Source organism: Muscardinus avellanarius, assembly GCF_963383645.1.
Source record: "Muscardinus avellanarius genome assembly, chromosome: 15".
NCBI classification, from domain to species: domain Eukaryota; kingdom Metazoa; phylum Chordata; class Mammalia; order Rodentia; family Gliridae; genus Muscardinus; species Muscardinus avellanarius.
In genome coordinates, this window is record NC_137801.1 from 88121970 (window position 1) to 88143066 (window position 21097).

At 54.2% G+C, this 21097-nt stretch overlaps 1 protein-coding gene across 1 annotated transcript in view; it reads right to left on the reverse strand.

The window, feature by feature from the left end:
- Positions 1-21097, reverse strand: part of ACOXL (acyl-CoA oxidase like) — a gene marked incomplete at both ends in the record, with an annotated part of 233611 nt that overhangs the window by 12041 nt on the left and 200473 nt on the right. Inside the window, 2 exons of the mRNA XM_080711449.1 lie at positions 605-706; positions 17453-17523. Of these exons, the coding sequence (XP_080567575.1) occupies positions 605-706; positions 17453-17523 (173 nt within the window). The remainder of the gene's footprint in view (positions 1-604; positions 707-17452; positions 17524-21097) is intronic.

The following is a 21097-nucleotide window of genomic DNA, read 5'->3' on the forward strand; positions in this document are numbered from 1 at the left end:
GGAGGCTGAGACAGAAGGATTGCATGTTCAAGGCCAGCCTCAGCTACTTAGTGAGGCCCCCCACATCTTAGTGAGACCCTGTTTAAAATAAAAAATAAAAAATAGGGCTGGGGGTGTAGCTTAGAGGTAAAATGCCCCTGGGTTCAATCCCTGGTCTCTGCCTCTCTCTCTCTCTCTCTCTCTCTCTCTCTCTCTCTCTCTCTCTCTCTCTCACACACACACACACACACACACACACACACACACCTGAAGATGGGTTAATCAGCATGTTAGTTGCACCAGAAGAAATAATGAGTAATCTTGGAGACATACCATGGGGAAACACCTAGACCACTGTTGTTGAGACCAACCATCCTGGTCTCCACGTATGTTGTGTGTGTGGAACCGGGGATTGAGCCCGGGGGCGTCTATCTCCAAGCTGTGCCTCCCAGCCTTTTCTTTATTACACCTGCTGGACTTGAACCTGCAATCCTCCTGTCTCAGCCTTCCAAGAGCTGAGGTCACAGATCTGCGCCGCTGTGCTCGGCGGGCAGTGCTGATTTTAGGGAAGCTCCGATGCAAGGACTGATGCACACGGTGTTCTCTGCACCCCAGGGAACCTTACCTGATTCCTGATCTTCACGCTGTCCCCAGGAGTCAGGTATTTATGTTCTAAATACCAGGCCCGCTCCTGGAACACCAGCTTGGTTCCATACAGCAGACAAAACTAAGGGGTGGGAGAGAAGAAAGAAATGGAGAACAGTAACATATTAGCAAATGCAGAATCCAAGGAGATAAAAGAAAAATAGTATCAGATCAAATCTTACAGAATCATAGAACTCATCCTTGGTGTCAAATGGATGCACAATATAGGTTTTTATTATTGTCGTTAATTTTTTTTGGTGCCAGGGATGAAATCCAGGGGCATTCTACTTTTAAGCTACATCCCCAGCACTATTTTATTTTTTATTTGGAAATAGGGTCTCGCAAAGTTCCCGAGAGCCTCACTAAATTGCAGAGGGTCCCTCTGAACCTACACTCCACCTGTCTCGGCCTCTCAAGTACTGCAATTAGAGGCATGCGCCACGATATCTGGCTTGTTTTATTTTTTTTAAGCCAGTCTATGGAAAATTGAAAGCACAAACAAAAGTAGAATGAACAGTACAACGTGCTCCTCTGAATCAGTTCCTCGGGTCAAGAAATATTAACGCACGACCAATTTTAATCTATCTCTAACCTCACCCCATTCTCCCTCACCAACCTTATTTACAGGTTCCCCAAAATATGTTTTAGAAAACACATGTAGAGCTGGCCATGGTGGCTCGTGCCTGTAATCCTAGTACTTGAGAGGTGGGACAGGAGGATCCACGGGTCTGAGACCAGCTTTGGCAACTTAGTGAGACCCTGTTTCAACATCAAAAATAAATGTGCTGGCCAGGTACCTCGGAGGTAGAACAGCCCTAGGTTCAATACCCAGCACCACAAATAGGAATAAAACAAAATACATACGTAGTTCTGTTTTCTTCCCTCCTCAGTTTGTGAAAGAATACTTTTCACATTCTATTTATTTATTCATTCATTTATTTGTTTATTTTTGGAAACAGGGTCTCTTTTTTTGTGTGTGGTACTGGGGTTCCTGGAAACCCTTCTACCTCCGGGCTACACTACCAAGCCTATTTTATATTTTTGTTTGGAAACAGGGTCTCTTAAGCCAGCTCGGCTGGCTTCGAACCCGCGCGATCCTCCTGTGCCCGCCTCCCAAGTGCGGGATGACAAGCGTGCGCCACCACGGCCGGCCTACTTTTCACATTCTAAACAGTGTCACCTTGATGGCTCCCGCCAGGCACGGTTTGAGGAGACTTCGTAAACAACAGCCTCCCTCACTTGCACTTCAATACATCAAACAATTCATGAAAGAAACTTTGAGAACTCCAAAACTGAGGACCTCTGCTCTGCAAAAGCCACTGCTAATGCAATGGAGACATGCTGCGACTGGGAGGAATCTTCGCAAACCGCACCTCCAGTGAAGGACTTGTATTTAGAATTTATAAAGCGTTCTCAAAACTCAGCAGTAAGCAAACAAGTTATCCAGTTAAACGTGAGCAACGACTGAACACACTTCTCTAAAGATACACCCATGGCACAAAGTATATGGAAATATGCTCAGCGCCACCAGCCACTGGGAAATGCAGATTACACCACAGCGAAACGCTGCTGCATACCTACTGGACTGGTAACCACATCTCACACACACACACACACACACACACACACACACGCACGCACGTGATACCAAGTGTTGGCTGAATATCTGGAGAGTAAACTTTCTCATGAAGTTATACATGTGCTGCATGACCCGGTGAATCCGCTCCTGCGTGCTGGCCTGAGATAGTGGTCCTCCACAGTGGACGATTTCACACTTGGCAGCATCTACAGACATTTTGGTTGTCAAAGCTGGGAACTGACTTGGCATCTAGTGTGCGAAGGCCAAGGATCCTGCTCAACATCCTGCAGGGCCCGGAGGTTAGACTGTATCGTATCCTGGTCCTGGGAATAGTTACGCGCAGCTAGGTCTGTGTCAAAGTTCGTAACCCTCCATGCCCCTTAACAAGAGCATTTTGCTTTATAATGATTTTTATATTTCTTTATTTATTCAGTTATTTATTGTGCGGTACTGGGGATGGAACCCAGGGGCATTTTACCTCTGAGCCACAACTCCAGCCCATTTTTTTATTCTTTTTTTTTTTTTGGTGGTCCTGGGGCTCCTGGAAGCCCTTCTACCTCCGGGATACACTCCCACGGGCTACACTCCCAGACCTATGTTTTAACTTTTTTATGTGGAAACAGGGTCTCTTAAGCCAGCGAGGCTGGCTCCGAACCAGCGCCATCCTCCTGTCTCCGCCTCCCAAGCGCGGGGATTACAAGCGTGCGCCACCACACCCGGCTTTTTATTCTTTATTTTGAAACAGGGTCTCACTGAGTTGCGGAGGGCCTCACTAAGTAGCTGGCGCTGGCCATGAACCGCGATCCTCCTGTGTCCGCCTCCCAAGTACTGGGATGACAAGCATGCCCACTGCTCCCAGCTTATAATAATTTTTAAATACACGTAATTCTGTCCCTAAGTCACGTGCCATCTAAGGACATTTCGGGCGACGTGATATCGTAAAGGACCCGAGCATCTCCTGTCTCCTTAGGGACGTCAAAGCCACCATACACAGCGCAGCGCGCATCCTGCCTATGCGCGGCGATGCTGGCGAGAACCGCCCTGCTGTGCTACCAGTGGTGCAAAAGTGCAGCAGTACGATTCCAGACGCCCCAGAACTTGCTAACAGTGGTTCTTGATGATGTTACGGCTTGGTGTATTTATCATGGTAGATTTTATATCATTGTTTTAGAGTGCATTCCTTCTACTTATAAAAAAAAGTATGGACGCTTTGCTCCCGGACCTCTCCCCACTGTCCCTCCCCTGAAAGCCTGCCCTCCTCCTCCCGAATGTCCACATCTGTGTGCTTCCCCCTCTGCTACCCACTCTGCTGTTGCTGTCATTTTCTAGCCCCGTGGCTTCGCCCCGACCACGATACGGTGCCAGGCAGGAGCTGCGCCTCGTGCATTTGGAGTTCTCGCCCAGCAGCAGGGCCCACAGGACTCAGAAGGCCCCGGTTCCCAGGAGCCTGAGCCCTCCGGGACCACCAAGGGAGGACAGGGAGGCTGCCGCGATTCATGACAGCCAGGCAGCCCCTGTCCCGGGCCCGCGCTGCATAATAAGCTGGAAGAAAAAGCCAAAGGACTGCGCTGCCCTCCGGGGTCAGGGAAGACGAGCACAGCTTATTAATGTGCGGCTGCGGCAGCAGCGTGAGGCCGGGCAGCCTCCCTGGCAACAACCCAGTTCTCTCACAGTGATGAAGTGCCCGGCCTCCTGCCTCAGATCTCAGCCGCTGGGGAGCTGCCTTACTCCCCGTAAAATTGATGGGCAGAGGCGCTCGCTCCTAGCTTAAGGAATTTCTGTCAGCATTAGCAAAAAAGTATTGGCTTTGCAAGTTCTAAGAGCAGTCCTTGTGATAGGAAAGCAACTGGGAATTGGGCCAGACTGGAGCAGGGCTCCTCTAAGCCTTGGGGTTCGCCTCCCGGTCCCGGTGCCAACGGCTCCCAGTGTGAGTTCAGGTGCCCACCGCTGAGACAGACTTATTTGTATAAAATCTGAAAAGGCTCTCTGGCTTGGAAAGTTCCTAGGCAGTGCCAATGGGATCATTCTGGACCATTCAGGGGAGCGGGGTGGGCAAGATCAGGTGGTCTTGCTCTTCGGAGCCACTGGACCCGGCGGAGCCCGCCTGACTCTCTCTTGGCCACATAAGGGCTGAGTTCTTGGACAGAAGTGGCTGCGTCTCCTTGCGGGGACAGAGCACCCAGGGGGGTGACGACGGGGCACGAGGTGGTGCTGTGGTGGATCAAACATACACACTTGCCAGAGTGAGGACAGACCACGCGGAGTCAGCCAAGGCTCGGCAGGTCCCAGCCTTCCCGAGAAACCTAGATACAGCTGTACCCGGCCCCTCGATGCCGGGCTGGGACAAGCACCGGAAACTCATCTTCAGTAGACTGACAGGTGCACGGGCAGACCGAGGGCGAGCTCTGGAGACCAGGCTGGGTGCCAGCTGGGCTTGGCGGAGGGCCTCTGAACCCCGTGGGCAGGCTGGCAGGGAACGTGCTCCTGAAGCTCGGGATACTTGGGGACCCGGTAGTCGGCTGCAAGACCTTGGTCGCCACGCTCCAGCAACACACACTCCACCTGTGGTCCAGGCACACACGCCATACCACACTCAGTGTTGAGAGCAGAGTCAGGACGCACGGCTTTGTAGAGGTCTCCCCCTCACCACTGCGGTAGTGTGTGTGTGTGTGTGTGTGTGTGTGTGTGTGTGTGCGTGTGCGCACGTGCGTGTGTGTGCGTGCGTGCATGTGTGTGTGTGCGCATGCGCTCATTACTAAGGATTGAACCAGAGGCATTCATCTCCAAGCTATATTCCCAGTCCGATTTTATTTCTTATTTGAAAGCAGGGTTTTGCTGGGTGGAGAGTCTCTACTTGCCAAGGCTGTCCTTTACCCCGGGACCTTCCTGTCTCAGCCTCCCAAGTACTGGGACTGCAGGCGTGTGCCACCACATCGGGCTCAGCTGTATTTTTATTCAGATGTAGTTTAATTTAAATGTGGTGGAGGCCTGGCACTCCCGGAAGGTGGTGGGATCATTAAGAGGTGGGTCCTAGAGGAAGCCCTGCCAGTGGGCAGCCCTGAAGGGGTGCTGGGACCCCGGATCCCTATTTCTGTCTTTCTCTCTCTTCCTCCTGCTCTTGACCATGAAATAGTTTTACTTGACCACACACTCCCGTCAGGATGCACCGCCCAATCACGGGCTGAAATGAACGTCTTCTCACCGTGGGCTGATTTGCCTGCGGTGTCCATTCTGTTAGAGGAAAGCCGACTGGCACGCTGGCCCCGAGCCCGCGCAGCACGCAGAGGAAAGGCGCGGGCCGGTGGCCGGGCTCTTCTCCCTGACTTTCTTTTTCAACCTAGAGTTGGTTGAGCTCAGCTCACTCGCTGTCCTCGGCCACTTGGCGCGGCGGTCCCCCTCACTGGGCTGGGAATGTCCGACCACTCCAGTCCGTTGTTCGGTGGCCGCCTCCTGTGCATTGGGAATGCCTGTGCCGTCCCACCAAAAGGCGCTCGGCAGCTTGGCTTCGGTCGGTTTCTGCATTCCTATTTTGACCCACTGATTGATGTCTGTCTACAGTAATCTTTTTTATTTTTATTTTTTAGTTCTGGGATGGAACCCAGGCATTCTGCCTCCAAGCTCCACCCCGCCCTCCAGCCTTTTGTTTTTTGGTTTCAGACAAGGTCTCCCTAGGCTGCAGGTCTCACTGTGCTGCTGGGCTGTTCCCGAGCCTGCGACGCTCCTGTCCTCCGTCCTCTTTATTATTTTTCTTTCCTGATGGTCCCTCTCTCATCACGTCCTGTTTTAGTCAACTTCACATCCCTTCTACTTGGAGAACTTTTATCTACTCCTTCAGTGTAGACAGTCTGATGACAGATTGTTTTGTTTTCCTTCACTTTAGAATATCTTGATTTCTTCTTGACTCCCCAAGGATATTGTGACCGATATGGGATTCTCGTTGACAATTCTGTTTCCCTCAAAACTTAAGTCTGTGTCACTTCCTTCTGTCCTCTGTGGCGCCTGGTGACACATCTCGGCCATTGAATTGTTTCCCCCATAGATGAAATGTTTTCATCGTGGCTGTGGAAGGCTCTTTGTACTCTTGGCTGTGATGGTCCTGGCATAGATTTACTTGGGCTTACCCTGTTTGTTCTTGAGTCTGTAGGTTTACGCTTCACCAAACGGAGGGATTTGTAAACCATTATTTCCTTGATTGCTATTATAGCCGCACCTTCTTCTCTCTCCTTCTGGAAGCCTGACAATACGGACTTAGATATGTTCGCAATCCCAGAAGTCCTCGGGGCTCCTTTGTACCCACTGGCTTCCCGTGTGTTATTCAGATTCACTCGTTTCTATCGTTGTCTCTTGGCTTCCGTATCTCCCCCCCCCCCCGTTGTGGAGCTCATCTATTGAGATTTTTATTTCAGTTATTGTTATTATTCTAACTTTTCCACTTGGTTCTTTGTGCTTCCTGTTTCTCTGCTGGGACTCTGTCTTTGGTGGTACTTTCTATCATTTTATTTGTTTCAAGTATATTCATAATATCTCCAAAGTATGTGTATGGCTGCTACCTTGAAATCCTTCTCAGATCTTTTTTTTTTTTTTTTTTAGTACTGGGGATGGAATACAGGGCATTCTACCTCTGAGCTACACCTCCAGCCCTATTTTTGATTCTTTTTTATTTTGAAACAGCGTTTCACTGAGTTGCAAAGAGCCTCACCAAGTAGCCGAGGCTGGCTGTAAACCTCGATCCTCCTGTCTCAGCCTCCCAAGCACTGGGGTCACAAGCGTGCACCACCACAACTGCATCTCAGATTGTGTTTAACACCGCCATCACCTTGGTGTTGCTGCTGCTGACTCATTCAGTTTGGAATATTTCTGGCTCTTGGTATTACAAGTGACTTCTGGCGGAACCTTGCACAATTTGGATTTTTCTATGATGAAAATTTGGATTTTGTTTAAATCTTGTTTTAGCTAGCTTCTGGTGATACAGCTCCATGGGGTGTGTGTGCGCGTGTGTGTGTGTGCGCACGCACGCGCGCATGTGTGTGTCCACCGCAGCCTCTGCCGACAGCCCAGGCAGGAGGAAGCTCATGGCCCCCACTGACCTGCAGGGCGGCCTCATTGTGCTGGGGGTGGTGAGAGTCCCCACTCCTCATTTCGCCTGGCCTGGCACCGCTACAGTGTGGGTGAGTGGGGGAATTGTTTTTGCTGGATGGAGCGTGAAGTCCAGCTCTGCGAATGGTCTCCAGAGACCCGGTGTGGGGCAGAGGAGGGCGAGTTACTGCCAAGTGGAGGGGAAACGCCAGCTCCCTCGTGACGGGGTCACACTTCCTCATCGTAGTCTCATGAGCATGGGAGGCAGCGTGCCCACCAGCCCTTCCTGGCACGGGCGAAGGCCGGGCCATAGGTTTCTCCAGGGTGTTTGGCTAGAGTATGGCAGTTGTTACGTAGAAGTCTGTCTTCCGAGGCTGTTCCTTTCTTGCTCCTTTGACTAGAGTAGGTGGAAACTCCTTCTCCTCTTCATCCTCCTTCTCTTCCTCTTCCTTATCTTTCTCCTCTTCCTCTTCCTTCTCCTTCTCTTCCTCTTCCTTTCCCACCTCCTCCTCTTCCTCTTCTTCCTCCTCCTCCTATTTCTCTTCCTCCTCTTCTTCTTCCTCCTCCTCTTCCTTTTCTTCCTCTTCTTTTAGGGTAGCCTTTTCTAGGTTGCCAGCTTCTTTGGCAATTTAGGGACACTTAAGGCATGCAAAGAATCCAGAAGACTTCTGCTGTATCCCTTGGGTCACGAGGCTCTTAGCTGGCGGCCACCTCTGCCTTTTAGTGCTTTTTTTTTTTTTTGAGATAGGGGGTCTCTATGTTGTTCAGGCTGAGTGTGAAAATGCACACACAGTCTCGTCTTCTCTCTCTCTCTCTCTCTCTCTCTCTCTCTCTCTCTCTCTCGGTGGTTGTGGTACTGAAGATTGAACCCAGAGGCATTCTACCTCCAAACTATACATCAGCCCTATTTTATTTATTGTTTTTAATTTTGAGACATGGTCTCACTCAGTTGCTGAGGCTGGCTGAGAACCCATGATCCTCCTGTCTCAGCCTCCCAAGTACTAGGATTACAAGTGTGCGCCGCTGAGCCCAGCTGGAGCTCTTCATCCCCCAACCTCAGCCTCCTGGGTGTCTGAACTGCAGGTGTGCCACCACGGCCAGTGAGTCGTCGTTCCACATACAATGCACGGAGCTTTCAGTTGTGCTGAGCAGAAAGACTAGGGCTGGGCTGGCCACCCCATCGTCCTGGGAGCAGAAGCCTACCTTTTAAAAATAGATCATGTAGGCCGGGCGTGGTGGCGCACGCTTGTAATCCCCGCGCTTGGGAGGCAGAGACAGGAGGATCGCGCAGGTTCGAAGCCAGCCGCGCATGCGCTGGTTTAGGAGACCCTGTTTCCAAATAAAAATGTAAAAATAGGTCTGGGAGTGTAGCCCCGAGGTAGAAGGGCTTCCAGGAACCCCAGTACCACCAAAAAAAAAAAAAAAAAATAGATCATGTATTGGGTCTCATTTTTCATCCAATCTGAGTCTTGCCCTTTTAATAATACCTTACTTATACAATTGGATTTCCTCCTGCCTGGAACATGCTATCTTTCTGGGGAACGTTTTTTTCAAGATGTAACACATTAATCAAATGATTACCAATAGTTCTACTTGCCTTTACCATTCAGCAAGAAATGAGCCAGCAGCCCCACCCTTACGCTGTCATTTCTCTTTCTTCTGTGTGTGTGGGCCTGGGGATCGAACCCAGTGGATTCTGTCTCTGAGTTACACTCCCAGGGCCTCACTGAATTGCTGAGAGCCTTGTCCAGTTGCCGAGGATGGCCGCGACCTGTGATTCTCCTGTCTCGGCTTCCCTCCTTCTGGGATTACAGGTAAACCCCACTGGGCCCAGCTCCATCCGGTCCAGTTCCACACTGCCCCTTCCCCATCTAGAAGAAATAAAGGTGGCAAGGTTGTTCTCAAAGGTGAAGACTCCATTGGAGACTCCAGGTGGAAGCGGCGATTGGTTGATCCATTCGTGCCATGTGGCCTTTGGTCCAGAACTAATTTTTCCCTTCCATCTTCCCCCGCCTTACCCGTGTGCTGGCGCCTGCTGCGTGTGGGAGGGAGGCAGCACGCCTGACCGAAGCTCTTCTCCTTTCTTTTTCCTGCCCCATCTCATTGTCCATGTCCATGGTGGTTTCCCCCTCCGTTGATGTTTGAACATTATGAAATTAACCCAAAATGAAGCAGCTAAAATTTGGTCGGGGCGAGGGGAAGAATTAAGCAGGTACAGCAGAACAGTCAACCCTCCCAACACGGCCGGCCCTCACCGTGTGCTGGGAAGTGTGTACCCCTCTGGGCACTGGGAATCCCGTAACGTCTGGACTCCCGGATGGATTTCTCTCCGTCTCTGGACCTCTATTTCCATGGTAAGACGATGAGTTCTGGCCAAGCTCTGTCCTCTCCTCCCGCGAACTCTCAAAGCGCTGAATTTCGCCCTCGTTTTCCTAGATATGATTCCCGCCAAATCCTTCTAAGGTTCCTGCATCTCTTGTGGAATCTGCCCCCTGAAGCTGTGTGCAGAGGTAGCAGAGAGGCGAGTTCAGGGCGGCGCGCCCTCCTCGAGCTCCGCCAGACACCCAGGGCGGCAGCGTCCTCCAGGCTCCCGGGGCCCTCGTGTTTCTGCTTCCTGGCTGGTTCTCCGCCTAGTGACTCAGCTGCTCCGGGGCATGTGCCTGGGGCGGAGCAGGTGTAATGGCCCCAGGATGCTGCCATCGGGTGTCATAGCGCCCCTGGTGATGGGGCACGGGTAGCACTTGTTCCTGGTGGCCTGGACCAGACCACAGCTTCGTGGAGGAGCTGGGTGAAGTGCAGACCCGCCCACAGCAGGGAGGAGCCTCTTTGGCAAGACAGGAACCTGCTGCCTTTCTGCTCCTCATCCCAGCGGGCCCTCTCCTCTCTATCCCTGCCTCCCGCCTGGAGACCACCTCCCTCCCAGGCTACAGCGACTGTTGGTCAACAGGGTCTCTGCTGCGCTCTCTCCCAGAGAGGCCCAGCTTGGATATTAACAAGGGGAAGCCGGAAAGTCTTCCAAGCCAAAGAAGGAATGGGGAATGCTGTAACGGCAAGATTTCTAGAGGTCAGCTGGAGAGATGTGCACGGCAGGAACGAGAGCTCTGGATCCCTTCCCTGGAGAGGCGGCTGCCTGTGACCCTCAGCTCCCAGGACACACGCCAATGCGCCCCACGCACTTTATAAATGGAAAACAGGGCTGTGCACACCAACACCGTAGCAAGCACCACGGAACCCACACAGTGGGCTCAACTTAACTACCTGTGGGCACGTGGGAGCTCAGCTCCAGTGCTCCTCCTCCAGGAAGTCCTCCCTACATCCATGCTGAGCTGGGGGCTCTGCAAGTGCTGCAGGCCCATTCCCAGGCCCCGGTCACTGGGCTGTAGTGATGTCCCAACCTCACCTACTCATCAGGCCGCTACCTGAGGTTAAGGGCCACGTCACGTGTGTGTGTGTGTGTGTGTGTGTGTGTGTGTGTGTGCGCGCGCGCTGCTGGAGATTAAATCCAGGAACAGTCTACCTCCAGGCTGTATCCCAGCCCTATTTTACTTTTCATTTGGAAACAGGGTCTCACGAAGTTGCGGGGGGCCTCACTAAGTGGCTGCGGCTGGCCTGGAACCTCCTGTCTCAGCCTCCCCAGCCCAGCCACGTCCCCTTGATATCTGCAGCCGCAGTGGCTGGCACGGCGGCACACGTACTGGGCCGCATCAGTGTTCCTAGGAGGGGCCGCCGTGGGTATGTGCAGACAGCGCCCACCCCACTGCTTATCTGTTGTGGCACAGTAAGTTCCACCAGTAAACATTTCTTCTTAGGTTTAAAAAAGTTAAGTTCTGAGCACCAAAGGGCCTTTTTCAAAATTAAAGTTTCACTGGAAGGGGTAATTGTCACTGAAGGGTTTTTGTTTTGTGAATACTTGGCACTGAACCCAAGAGGCCATTCTACCTCCAAGCTACACACCGGCCCTATTTTTTATTTTGGAAACAGGGTGGCCGGGCGTGGTGGCGCACGCTTGTCATCCCCGCGCTTGGGAGGCGGAGACAGGAGGATCACACTGGTTCGGAGCCAGCCTCGCTGGCTTAAGAGACCCTGTTTCCAAATAAAAAAATATAAAATAGGTCTGGGAGTGTAGCCTGGAGGTAGAAGGGCTTCCAGGAACTCTAGTACTGAAAAAAAAAAAGAAAGAAAGAAAGAAAGAAAGAAAGAAAGAAAGAAAAGAAAGAAAGAAAGAAAGAAAGAAAACAGGGTGTCACTAAGTTGGTGTGGCTAGCCTCAAACCTGTGAGCCTCCTGTCTCGGCCTCCCAAGTAACTGGGAGAGCAGGTGTGCGCCACCACGGCCGGCTGTCACTAAGAGTCCAGGGTCTAGTTTGAGCTGCGCAGAAGCTTGGCACTTGTGCGGAGACCTCAAGAGTGAGGGACAGGCGGGGCGTTCTGGGGTCCCAACGTCACCGAGGGCCAGGAGTAAGAGAAAACTGTTTGTTGCTGCGAGTCTACGTCTGAAACTGGAGTACTAGCAGCTCCTTCTCATTAGATACACAACCAATGAAAAGCAGTGTTCCGGGTGAGCCGCGTGCTGGACGGACATGACCTGGCACCGAGCAGGGGCTCGGCCAACACTCCTTCAAGCCCATCTCTCAGGAACACGGCCAGGCACACACCTACCCGTGTCTCTTGCTTACAAGGCAAAAGGCTGGCACAGTGCCAAGGGCTGCACCACAGCCCCGCCACCCTGGGCACCCGCGCTCAGGGCGCTCTGAGCGTGGTCGATGCCCCGCCCCGGCCTGGCCCTGGGATCCAGTCACCCTGCAAATGAGAACCTCCTTTTTTGTTCTGTGTGGGAGGCCTGATCCCATGACCAGCCCCAGAGGACGGGGGGCCGTGGGCATGCGTGGTGCACACACCGGATGCGGGGCCCACACGGGTGGCCCCTAAGGGCCTCCCCTTGAGGGGCAGAGGGGCCTGGCTGCCCAGAGGCAGGGCCGAGAGCAGGCCCTTGGGATGAACAGAGCCGTCTGCAGAGACAAGGGCTGTATGGCCCAGCCACGAGGCTGGCTTACAATTAACTGTTACTGCTTATGCTTTAACTAGCTACCACCTACCTGTGTTGAGAAGAGGAAGCAGGGCAGTTAGAAGGCAGGAGAGAGGGGAAAACCCAGCTCGCCCACTTGACAGGCCCTAACTGCCTCAGGAGACGCCGCAGGGCCGGGACGGTCCCGCCAAGGCCCCGGCAGCTGTGGTGCTGTGGCGGGCGCCCGAGGGGAACCGGACCTGCCAGGGCTGCTCTGGGTGCCAGGCGGACGCGGGCACCTGTGTGGACGGCAGCCCCGCACCCGGGCTGGATAGGGACCGCTGGCCACTGCTCCTTGGCCATGTGAGGGGAACTAGAGGGAATCTTTGTCACACTGACAACTAAGGGACTCTAGACAGCCTGGGCGCTTCCCAGCCGTGTGGGGCGCTCGCGGAGCGGCCACGTGGAAAACCCTCTCCCCGGAGCTCCTTCCCAGGCCAATGTGTCAGTCAGGCCAGGAGAGAAAAGGCCTCTCTGGGAAGAACGGGATGGGCAGCCCTGGGGACTGAGGGGCCGCGGCCTGAGTCACCTGAGGAGTCTTGATAGACTCAATTGCATTCGATCACTTAGAAGGTCCTTAGGTGGAAAGATGGCTGCCCGCGGCCGGCCCGTGTGCCAAGAGGCCTCGTGGGCAGGAGACCTGAGGTCCTCTCTGTGGCCGTGGGCAGCGTCAAAGCCCGTGGGTGGTCAGGAGTAAGAAGTGGTGGGCAGGCACAGCCCGCGCTGGCCGAGCCTGCTGGGGAGCGTCCGTGCGGGTGCGCCGGCTGGACCCCAGCACCCAGCCCTGTGTGGCCCTGTGTGTCTCCCACTGCGGCCAGCCCCCACGGGCAGCAGCCGGGGCGTCGCTTCTGTGGGGCAAGGGCAGCTTGGTGTCTGATACTGTTTTCTACTGTAAAAGTGGTGCTGATATCAGGATCCACCCCCCAGAAAGGCCGGGCCTCGCCCTCACAAGGTGCCCCTGATGCAGGTGCTGAGCTCCGTGTTGGGGGCCGCAGCCTGGGAACATTCTGGAAGCTCGCTCAGCGTCCCCAGGGGCACAGGCGCCTGGCTCTAAGCTGACTTGATTCGGCGCCAAAGCTACTCAGCACTAGCACTAACCCGGGGGTGCAGCATTCACGGAAGGGCCGCTGCCCCTCACATGTGCTGCTTGCTTAATCAGGGAGGCCCTGCAGGCGGCGGTCTCGGGGCATTTCAGTCCCACTGAGCCCTGGCCGGGCTGACGCCTCCCACTCCAGTGGGAAGCAGCTGGCGCCAGATGTGAAGAAGCCCACAGACGTGCAAGGGTGACGCGGGGACGCGCGGCCACTGATGCTCAGGCTAGAAAACGGTGAGAGTATAAATGTTGGTCTGCACCATGGGCTTATCTTCCCTGCCACCCTCAAAAGAGGAGGTGACCTTGGGAGGCGCCGGTCCTGGCGGGAGCGGGCATGGAACTTGGACGAGTGCTGGGGGAGGAGCCTGGCAGGCAGAGGCGCCGTCCATCAGGGAGGCATCCCGGACCTGGATCGCCCTGGGCCACGCTGAATCTTGAAGGATGGTCCCTGGCGCTTGCAAAAAAACCCCAGGTTTGACTGATTAATTCTGCAGTTACCCTTTTCCAGAGGAGGAAGAGAGTTAGGGTTGGAAATGAACCCAGAAGTGGCAGGTGGAATGTGGTCGGCTGAGTTGACCGGGCAGAGCCTGGAGCAGAGACAGTGGGTGAGGCCAGCTTCATCCACTTGTTCAGGGTGTGTGTGTGTGTGTGTATGTGTGTGTGTGTGTTGAACTCATGGGCACTCTACCTCTGAGCAACCCCCCAGCCTTTTTTTTTTTTTTTTTTTTTTTTTTTTTACTTTTTAGTTTAAAACAGGAGCTTGCTGAGTGATCTGCTGGGTTGCTGAGGCTTGCCTCCAGCCTGCAATCCTCCTGCCTCAGCCTCCCAAGTCCTGGGATTAGAGGCAGGTGCCACAGTGCCTGGATAGCTTGATTCATGCTGAAGCCCGCCTGTGGGGTGCGGGTGCTGGGAGGGTCTGCGGGTCACCTTCTCGCCTTCCCTTTTTATCAGAAGAGGGCACTGGGCTGGGAGAGGCGGCACTGGTGGCGCTGGGTCCTGGCAGTGCTGGCTGGACAGTGCAGCTGAGTGACAAAGGCCAGGTGTCCCTTCAGGGACAGGAGAGACAACTCTAAAAGGTGCTGCTGGGGTGGATGCACACAGGGGCCTGGTGCGGTCACCCCAGGGCGGAGGGGCAGAGACGACGGCCCAGTCGGGGCGGGACCGGGATGGGGACGGTCTGTGACGGGGCACAGACCCGCTGGGCTGACTCCTCTGGGTCTGCGCCTGGCTGAACCTGTGCTCACCAGGGAGGGCGGGTGGCGCCCAGGACCAGAGGGCTCCCCGAGGGCCGTGGCCACCAGGGTCAGAAAAGGCAACTGGCACACAGGACTACAAATACGTGAAGAGATGGGTTAAGTAGGGCGATAGAAGGCGAACAGAAGCCGGGCGCGGTGGCGCCCACCTGTAATCCCAGGACGTGGGAGGCCGAGGCAGGAGAATCGCAGTTTTGAGGATGGCCTCAAAGGACTTCCTGAGGCCCTCAGCAACTTAGCAAGGCTCTGTTTTAGAAATAACAAGGGCTGGACGTGTAGCTCCGAGGTAGAACACCCTGGGGTGAAAAGGGCCAAACAAGGAATTCATGGAATCCAAGTATTTTCTATGGTTCAAGTTGCAGTTACACCTTGCTGAACGCCAGCCCCCAGTGACACCCCGTCGCCCCTCAGTACCTCTTTCTTAGTCTTTTCACGGGGCTGCAGGGTGGGAAAGATGGTGAGTCAGTACTAGCCTTGACCTCTGCCTGGCCCGGGGGAAACTGAGTCACGGGGCAGTGGGCTCTGTGTTTCTCGGGGGACCTGCCCTTGGCGCATGCTCCTCTTGCCCATCTCCTTGGTGGTCCGTGTACTGAGCGCCTCTTCGGGTCAGAGCCAAATGCTCATCCTCGGGTCTCCGTGATATCTGACAGCACAGAGATGCAACAGCAGGCAGGAGAAATAGAAATTTGAAACATAACGTATTTGAGCCAGGCACAGAGGTGTGTGGGAGGCTGAGACAGGAGAATGTCAGGTTCGAGGCCAGCCTCAGCAATTTAGTGAGACCGTGCTTCAAAATAATAAATAAATAAACAGGGCTCGGGGTGTAGCTCAGAGGTGGAATGCCCCTGGGTTCCATCCCCAGCACACCACACACACACACACACACACACACACACACACACACACACACACACCACATTTGGCCTAGAACTGTGTTTCTGGCCACAAACAAGTTTTCATGAGCTTGAGTTCAGTGTTTAGATTTATTGCAGGTAATCTGCGAAGTGAGCTGGAGCAAACACGACAGACAGCGCTGGCCCTCATCTCCCGTCACCCCAGATTCTCACACCCGGCTGCAGAGGCCCTGCGCGCCACAGCCACCTCCACTCGGTGGGCTCCCGAAGGTGACATTCAGAACAAAAGAACACACACCAGAAACCCTCCGTCTCCTGGGAAAAATATTAAGACAGTTTCGGTACTTATGAACGGAGCACACGTTTAGTTCAGTGAAACGTCTTTGATGCTGCCTTCAATATCTGTAAGGACTGTGAAAGTACCCACAGACTCCGCCTGGGCGACTGTGTCCCGCAGTCTGCAGAAACCACGGGGAAGGCCACGTGCTGGGGCCGTCTTCTGCCCAGCCCGGCTCAGCTGCCAACCGAGCCTTCAGAGAAGCCAGCCGGGGCAGCAGGAGGGGAAGAAAGTCAGGCTAGAATCAGCCTGGGTGTGGACTCACAGCCCGCGTGGGCCCTGCTTTCTCCACCCCACGCCATCTCTGAGATCCCCGGATGACCTGCAGCTGGGACTCACCCGCAGTGCCAGGCAGGGCAGAGAGTTTCACCTCCAGCAGAAGGGCCACGGCAGAGGAGCGGGCAGGAGAGAAGTACGAAGGAGAGGCAGAAGAAGGAAACGCCAGAAGGATGGAAGAGAGGCCCTGCGTCCTCGTGTCCCTGAACAGCGAGGCACAGAGAGAGGGGCGCCGTCCAGGGCCCGAGGCTGCGGCAGCAGGGAATGGGGGCTCAGCAGAGGAAAACTCAGAGTACCAAGACGCTAGCCTGTGGCCGACTCCCCGCCCTGCCGAGTCCATGTGCCAGACATCCAGGATCCGTGTGAAACAGGTCTGGAAAAACCCCACACTTAGAATCTGCATCCCCTCTTCATGATCAAATTAGCATCGCCGAAAGCCAAAGAAAGACAGACCAAAATACCACACCACAGGCAAATGAGCTGAAAAGCCCACGCCCTGACCCCTTCTTTTTTTCCCCCCACCCATTTCTGAAGTCAGAGGACACTGGGAAAGAAACCGCCGTTTGGGTCAAGAAATGCCACTCCTGGTACATGCCGTGCACTGAAAGGAAATTTCGTCACGGAAACTCGTGGGCCTCAAGGTCAGTTTGCTCAGTGTCTCGGTGACAACGGGAGCCTGGCGCAGGTGGAGGGGCGTGTGTGGGTGTGACCTCGGCTGCCACTACTTTCTGTCTTCAAAGACAAAGTTTAATTAAACCCACAGGCCAGCGGCCGGGACACCTCGGCTCCTGTCATTTGGAAGGAAATGAAACAATTGATACTGAGTAGAAAAGAAACCCGCCTTCCACTCGCGGGCCGACGACTCGTGACGCAGGCGTCCGCCCCACTGGCTCACGTGAGGAGTCTAATTTGCGTGGCATTCCGTAGAGTGATGGCAAGGGAGTATGCCAACCTTTGTCTTAATTAAAAAGTAGAGTGGGAATTGGGCCAAGCCTCATAAATCTGCTAGAAGAACCAAGACTGTCAGATGAGTTTAACTAGAACCGGCCGAGCCCTCTGGAGAGGCAACTCGATCCCCGCGCCGGGTCGACACCCACTTTCCTGTCATTTCTGGGCTCCCAGGACCCGGCTGTGCTCATTAACCAGCAGCCCGCCCACCCGCCTCCGACTGGCGCATCCCCACGGGGCGCGGGATCCAGAGATGATAAATCTACTCCTGCCGGGAGACACAACTCTCTGCAGGGCAATAAAAAATGCGGGGAGGCTCGAGGAAATCTGCGCTTATCTGATAACCTACCTTCATTAACAAAAGCTGGTCCTCAGGGTCAGCACAGCCCCTCACCGCCAGGGAGAACTGCTCCAGGGTGACTGCGAGAGGAGAGAGCCGAGGATCACATCAGCGTGTGAGGCCACGCGTCAGCAAAGCTCTACCTGAACCACCAAGAGGTCCCAGGCTCAGCCACGGCGTGGCCATCCTGCCCCCAAGACCAGCCCAGCCCCCTCCTGTGTCCGTGCGGGACTCCTCCCGCCTTTCTACCTGGGCGGTGCTGAGCCTGTCCCTTGTGACTGGCGTGGCGCGTCCCCTGATGTCAACATGACGGCCCCAAGCGTTGGTGCAAGCAGACCCCATGAGCGCCCCCAAACATATCGAGTCAACATACTCAAGCTACCTTTTCAAAACAGTGATGGAAGGAAGCCCAAGAAGGCATATAAACAAATGTTTTAGCGATCCCTTTACCTGGCCACGAAAGCCCTAGAGGTGTTCATGGAGACAATTTCCAGAAACCATCCCCTTCTCTATAGCCATGACCCAGCGCTCGTCAGAGACAACTCATGTTACAAGCACTCATTATTATTAATATTATTATTGTTATTATTATTATGCAGTATAGTACTGGAGATTGAACCCAGGGGCATTCTACCTCTGAGCGACACCCCCAGCCCTATTTTGTTTTTATTTTGAAACAGGGCCTCACTGAGTTGATGACCGTCTCACTACCTGCTGAGGCTGTCCTTGAACCTGTGACCCTCTTTGCCCTGACTCAGCATCACAAGCACTGGGATTACAGGCGTGTGCTACCAGGCCCAGCATCAATTTTTTATTTTGATTTAAAGAGGCCCCCAAAATACAGAACGTCTCGCCTGCATGCTGTTCGACTATTATTTCAGCTTTGAAGATGATTCTCTGCCAGCCTCAGATTACATCCACTTGTCTTGACAGAGGAAGATTTGCACTGAGCTAACCTGTCTAGATGGGCCTCTTATCGCTGGACTCAGAGCTGTGTTCATGCTTCTGAAGCCCACAGACCCGTCCAGCCACGCACATCCACTGACCTCCCGCAGGCTCCATCTGACCTCCACAGACCCCAGGGGAGGCAGAGTCAGCCCACCGTATTATAAGGACGTTCTAGCATTCTACTCTTAGACCCCAAGATATCAGGACGTGTGGTACATATCTGTAGTTTTCAGTGACACCCATACGCTGGAATTCTTCAGGCGGTGTTCTGGTTTGAATACAGACTGCCCAAGTGTCAGCGATGCAAACACGCTCGGAGGTGAAATCACCAAATCACGGCTCTCCTCTCAATCAGTATTAAATCACCGATGGGCCAAGGACCTGGGTGGGTTCCGGGCTGGAAGGCAGGCAGGGGGGTTGGCTGGGGAGGAGGTGGCCACCGGGCCATGGCCACCTCTATCTGACCCTGGCCACTTCCTGTCTCTCTCTGCTTCTGGTCATTGAGTTAAGCTCAGCTTTCCTCAACCCAGCCGCGCCGCCATGATGTCTGCCTTGGAGCTGGCCGACTGTGGACCGCGCCTCGGAAACCATGAGCCCAGACGAACCTTTCCTCCTGCATGTTGTCAGAACGACAGGAAAGCAGGTTCAAACGAGACAATTTTATTTCTTCCATGTCTAAATATTTGCTCTTACCTAGTCAAAATGCGCTCAGAGACAATAAAAAGATTAACATCGCAGCTTCTCTTTCTGAGTCAGCCTTTGCTCTCAGAGGTCCGAGCTGTCCTGACATCAGGAGTGGGCTCAGAAGACGGGCCTGCCTCTTAGCAGACTCCATTTGACCCGGGTCACATCCAACATGCCCAAAGCCAAGGCCCAGCCTGCAGAGCGGCCGAAGCACCCTCGCAGGGCCGCCGCCGTCTCGCCCACTCTGCCTTCGAGGAGCCCCCAAGGGGAGGAGGCTGTGGACACCCTGGCGGCCCATCTCCTTGTCCCCATGCTTCGCTCCGGACAAGATGACGGTTCATGTCCTTCCCCTCCCTCCCGACTTCTAGGTGGGGGCTTCAAGATGAGTGGCACGGGCTCCCGCCACCTCCGCAGCTGGCTCGGGGGCCTGGCTGCCAGTAAGAGCAAGACAGGCAGCCTGGGGTGCCGCGGGCACTGCCCCACACGCTGTCCTACCTGCCCTGTGGCACTCGGGTGCTGGTCCCTGCAGGGCACCAACTGGCCCTCCTGCGAGCACTCTTACACCCGTTCTGATCCAGCTGTCCATCTCACCTTCTCGTGATGAGAGGAGGCCTGAGGAACAGGACAGGAGCCCGCCACCTAAGTGGCAAGAAAATGAACATGAAACACGTTCCCCCCAGTCGGTGTGGTGGCCCAAACCTATCACCCCAGTCCCTGGGAGGCTGAGACAGGAGGTTGGCAAGTTCGAGGCCAGCCTCATCAACTTTGAAACAAAATGTAAAGATCTAGGGTGTAGCTCAGAGGCAGAATGTCCCTGGGTTCAGTGCCCAGTGCAGGCATGCACGTGTGCTCACACACGCACGCACATACATACTGCCCAGTGAGAACAAGACACACACGCACGTGCACACATACAGTAAGACAAAACACACACACACACACACACACACACACACACACTCTTTCCTTCCGTCTGACCATTTTCCCTCAGCCATTTCCTCAAAAGACCTTGCAAAATGAGAGATACCTACAACTCAGGGAAGCAGCTGCAGCTGGAATAAATTTTATTCTGACATGTTGCAAATCGGGGAAGAAATGAGACAGGCAATGCACACCCCAGGACACACGCTCTCGCCGCCTGGCTCTCCTCTGACACGCACTGGTAAGACCGAAGCGGGCCCCTAGGCCTGCAGTTCAGTGGCCCTGATGGGCCCGCGCCTGGGCCGTCTCGCTCAGAAACCCTACCCCAGAATGTCCCTTCAGCGTCTCTCTGCACCCCTGGGCCGGGGCCCGCAATGGAGACCAGCCCGGGACCCCACCGGGCACGGTCCCGGGGTGACCTTCTCCATGGGCTGCAGGCGTGCCCACCTGCAGCCTGCACACGGCAAAGGACTCTGATCCACTGCGGCAAGCCGCTGGCCTACACCCGAGGAGCGGCCAGGGGGAGCGTTTTGGAAAGCTGGCAAAGGCCATCATTTTCAGATTAACAGAGCATTATGTTTGCTCTGCAAATAAAACCTCCTAAGTCACAAGCCAGGAGAGAGGTGAGTCGGTGGCGAGAAGACACGGCACTCTTTTTCCTCCTGGCATTTGGGATCTATGATAAGTTAAAAATGATGTTTTTATCTCTGGTGATTTATCAGACTCAAGATTTCACAAAAGATAAACAGATACGCTGGAGAAAGGATCCACCATCCTAATACCTCGTCCTGGAGAAAGGATCCACTGTCCTAATACCTCGTCCTGGAGAAAGGATCCACCGTCCTAATACCTCGTCCTGACTCGGTCTGTGTCTCCAGAGCGTGAGTCTTAAAGGGCTCCCTCCAAGAACTCCGTCATTTCTCTGATTTACACGAATAATTCCTGTTTTTAAGACACACTAAAGGGAGAACATGCCAGGAGGCACTGATGGAGAAAACGGTCAGGTTTGAAACCCACAGATTATTTATAGATGAAAAACTCAAAAGCTGAAGGAAAATCTGGCTGTCAACAGACAGTGGCTTTTTCTATGTTTTTTTTTCT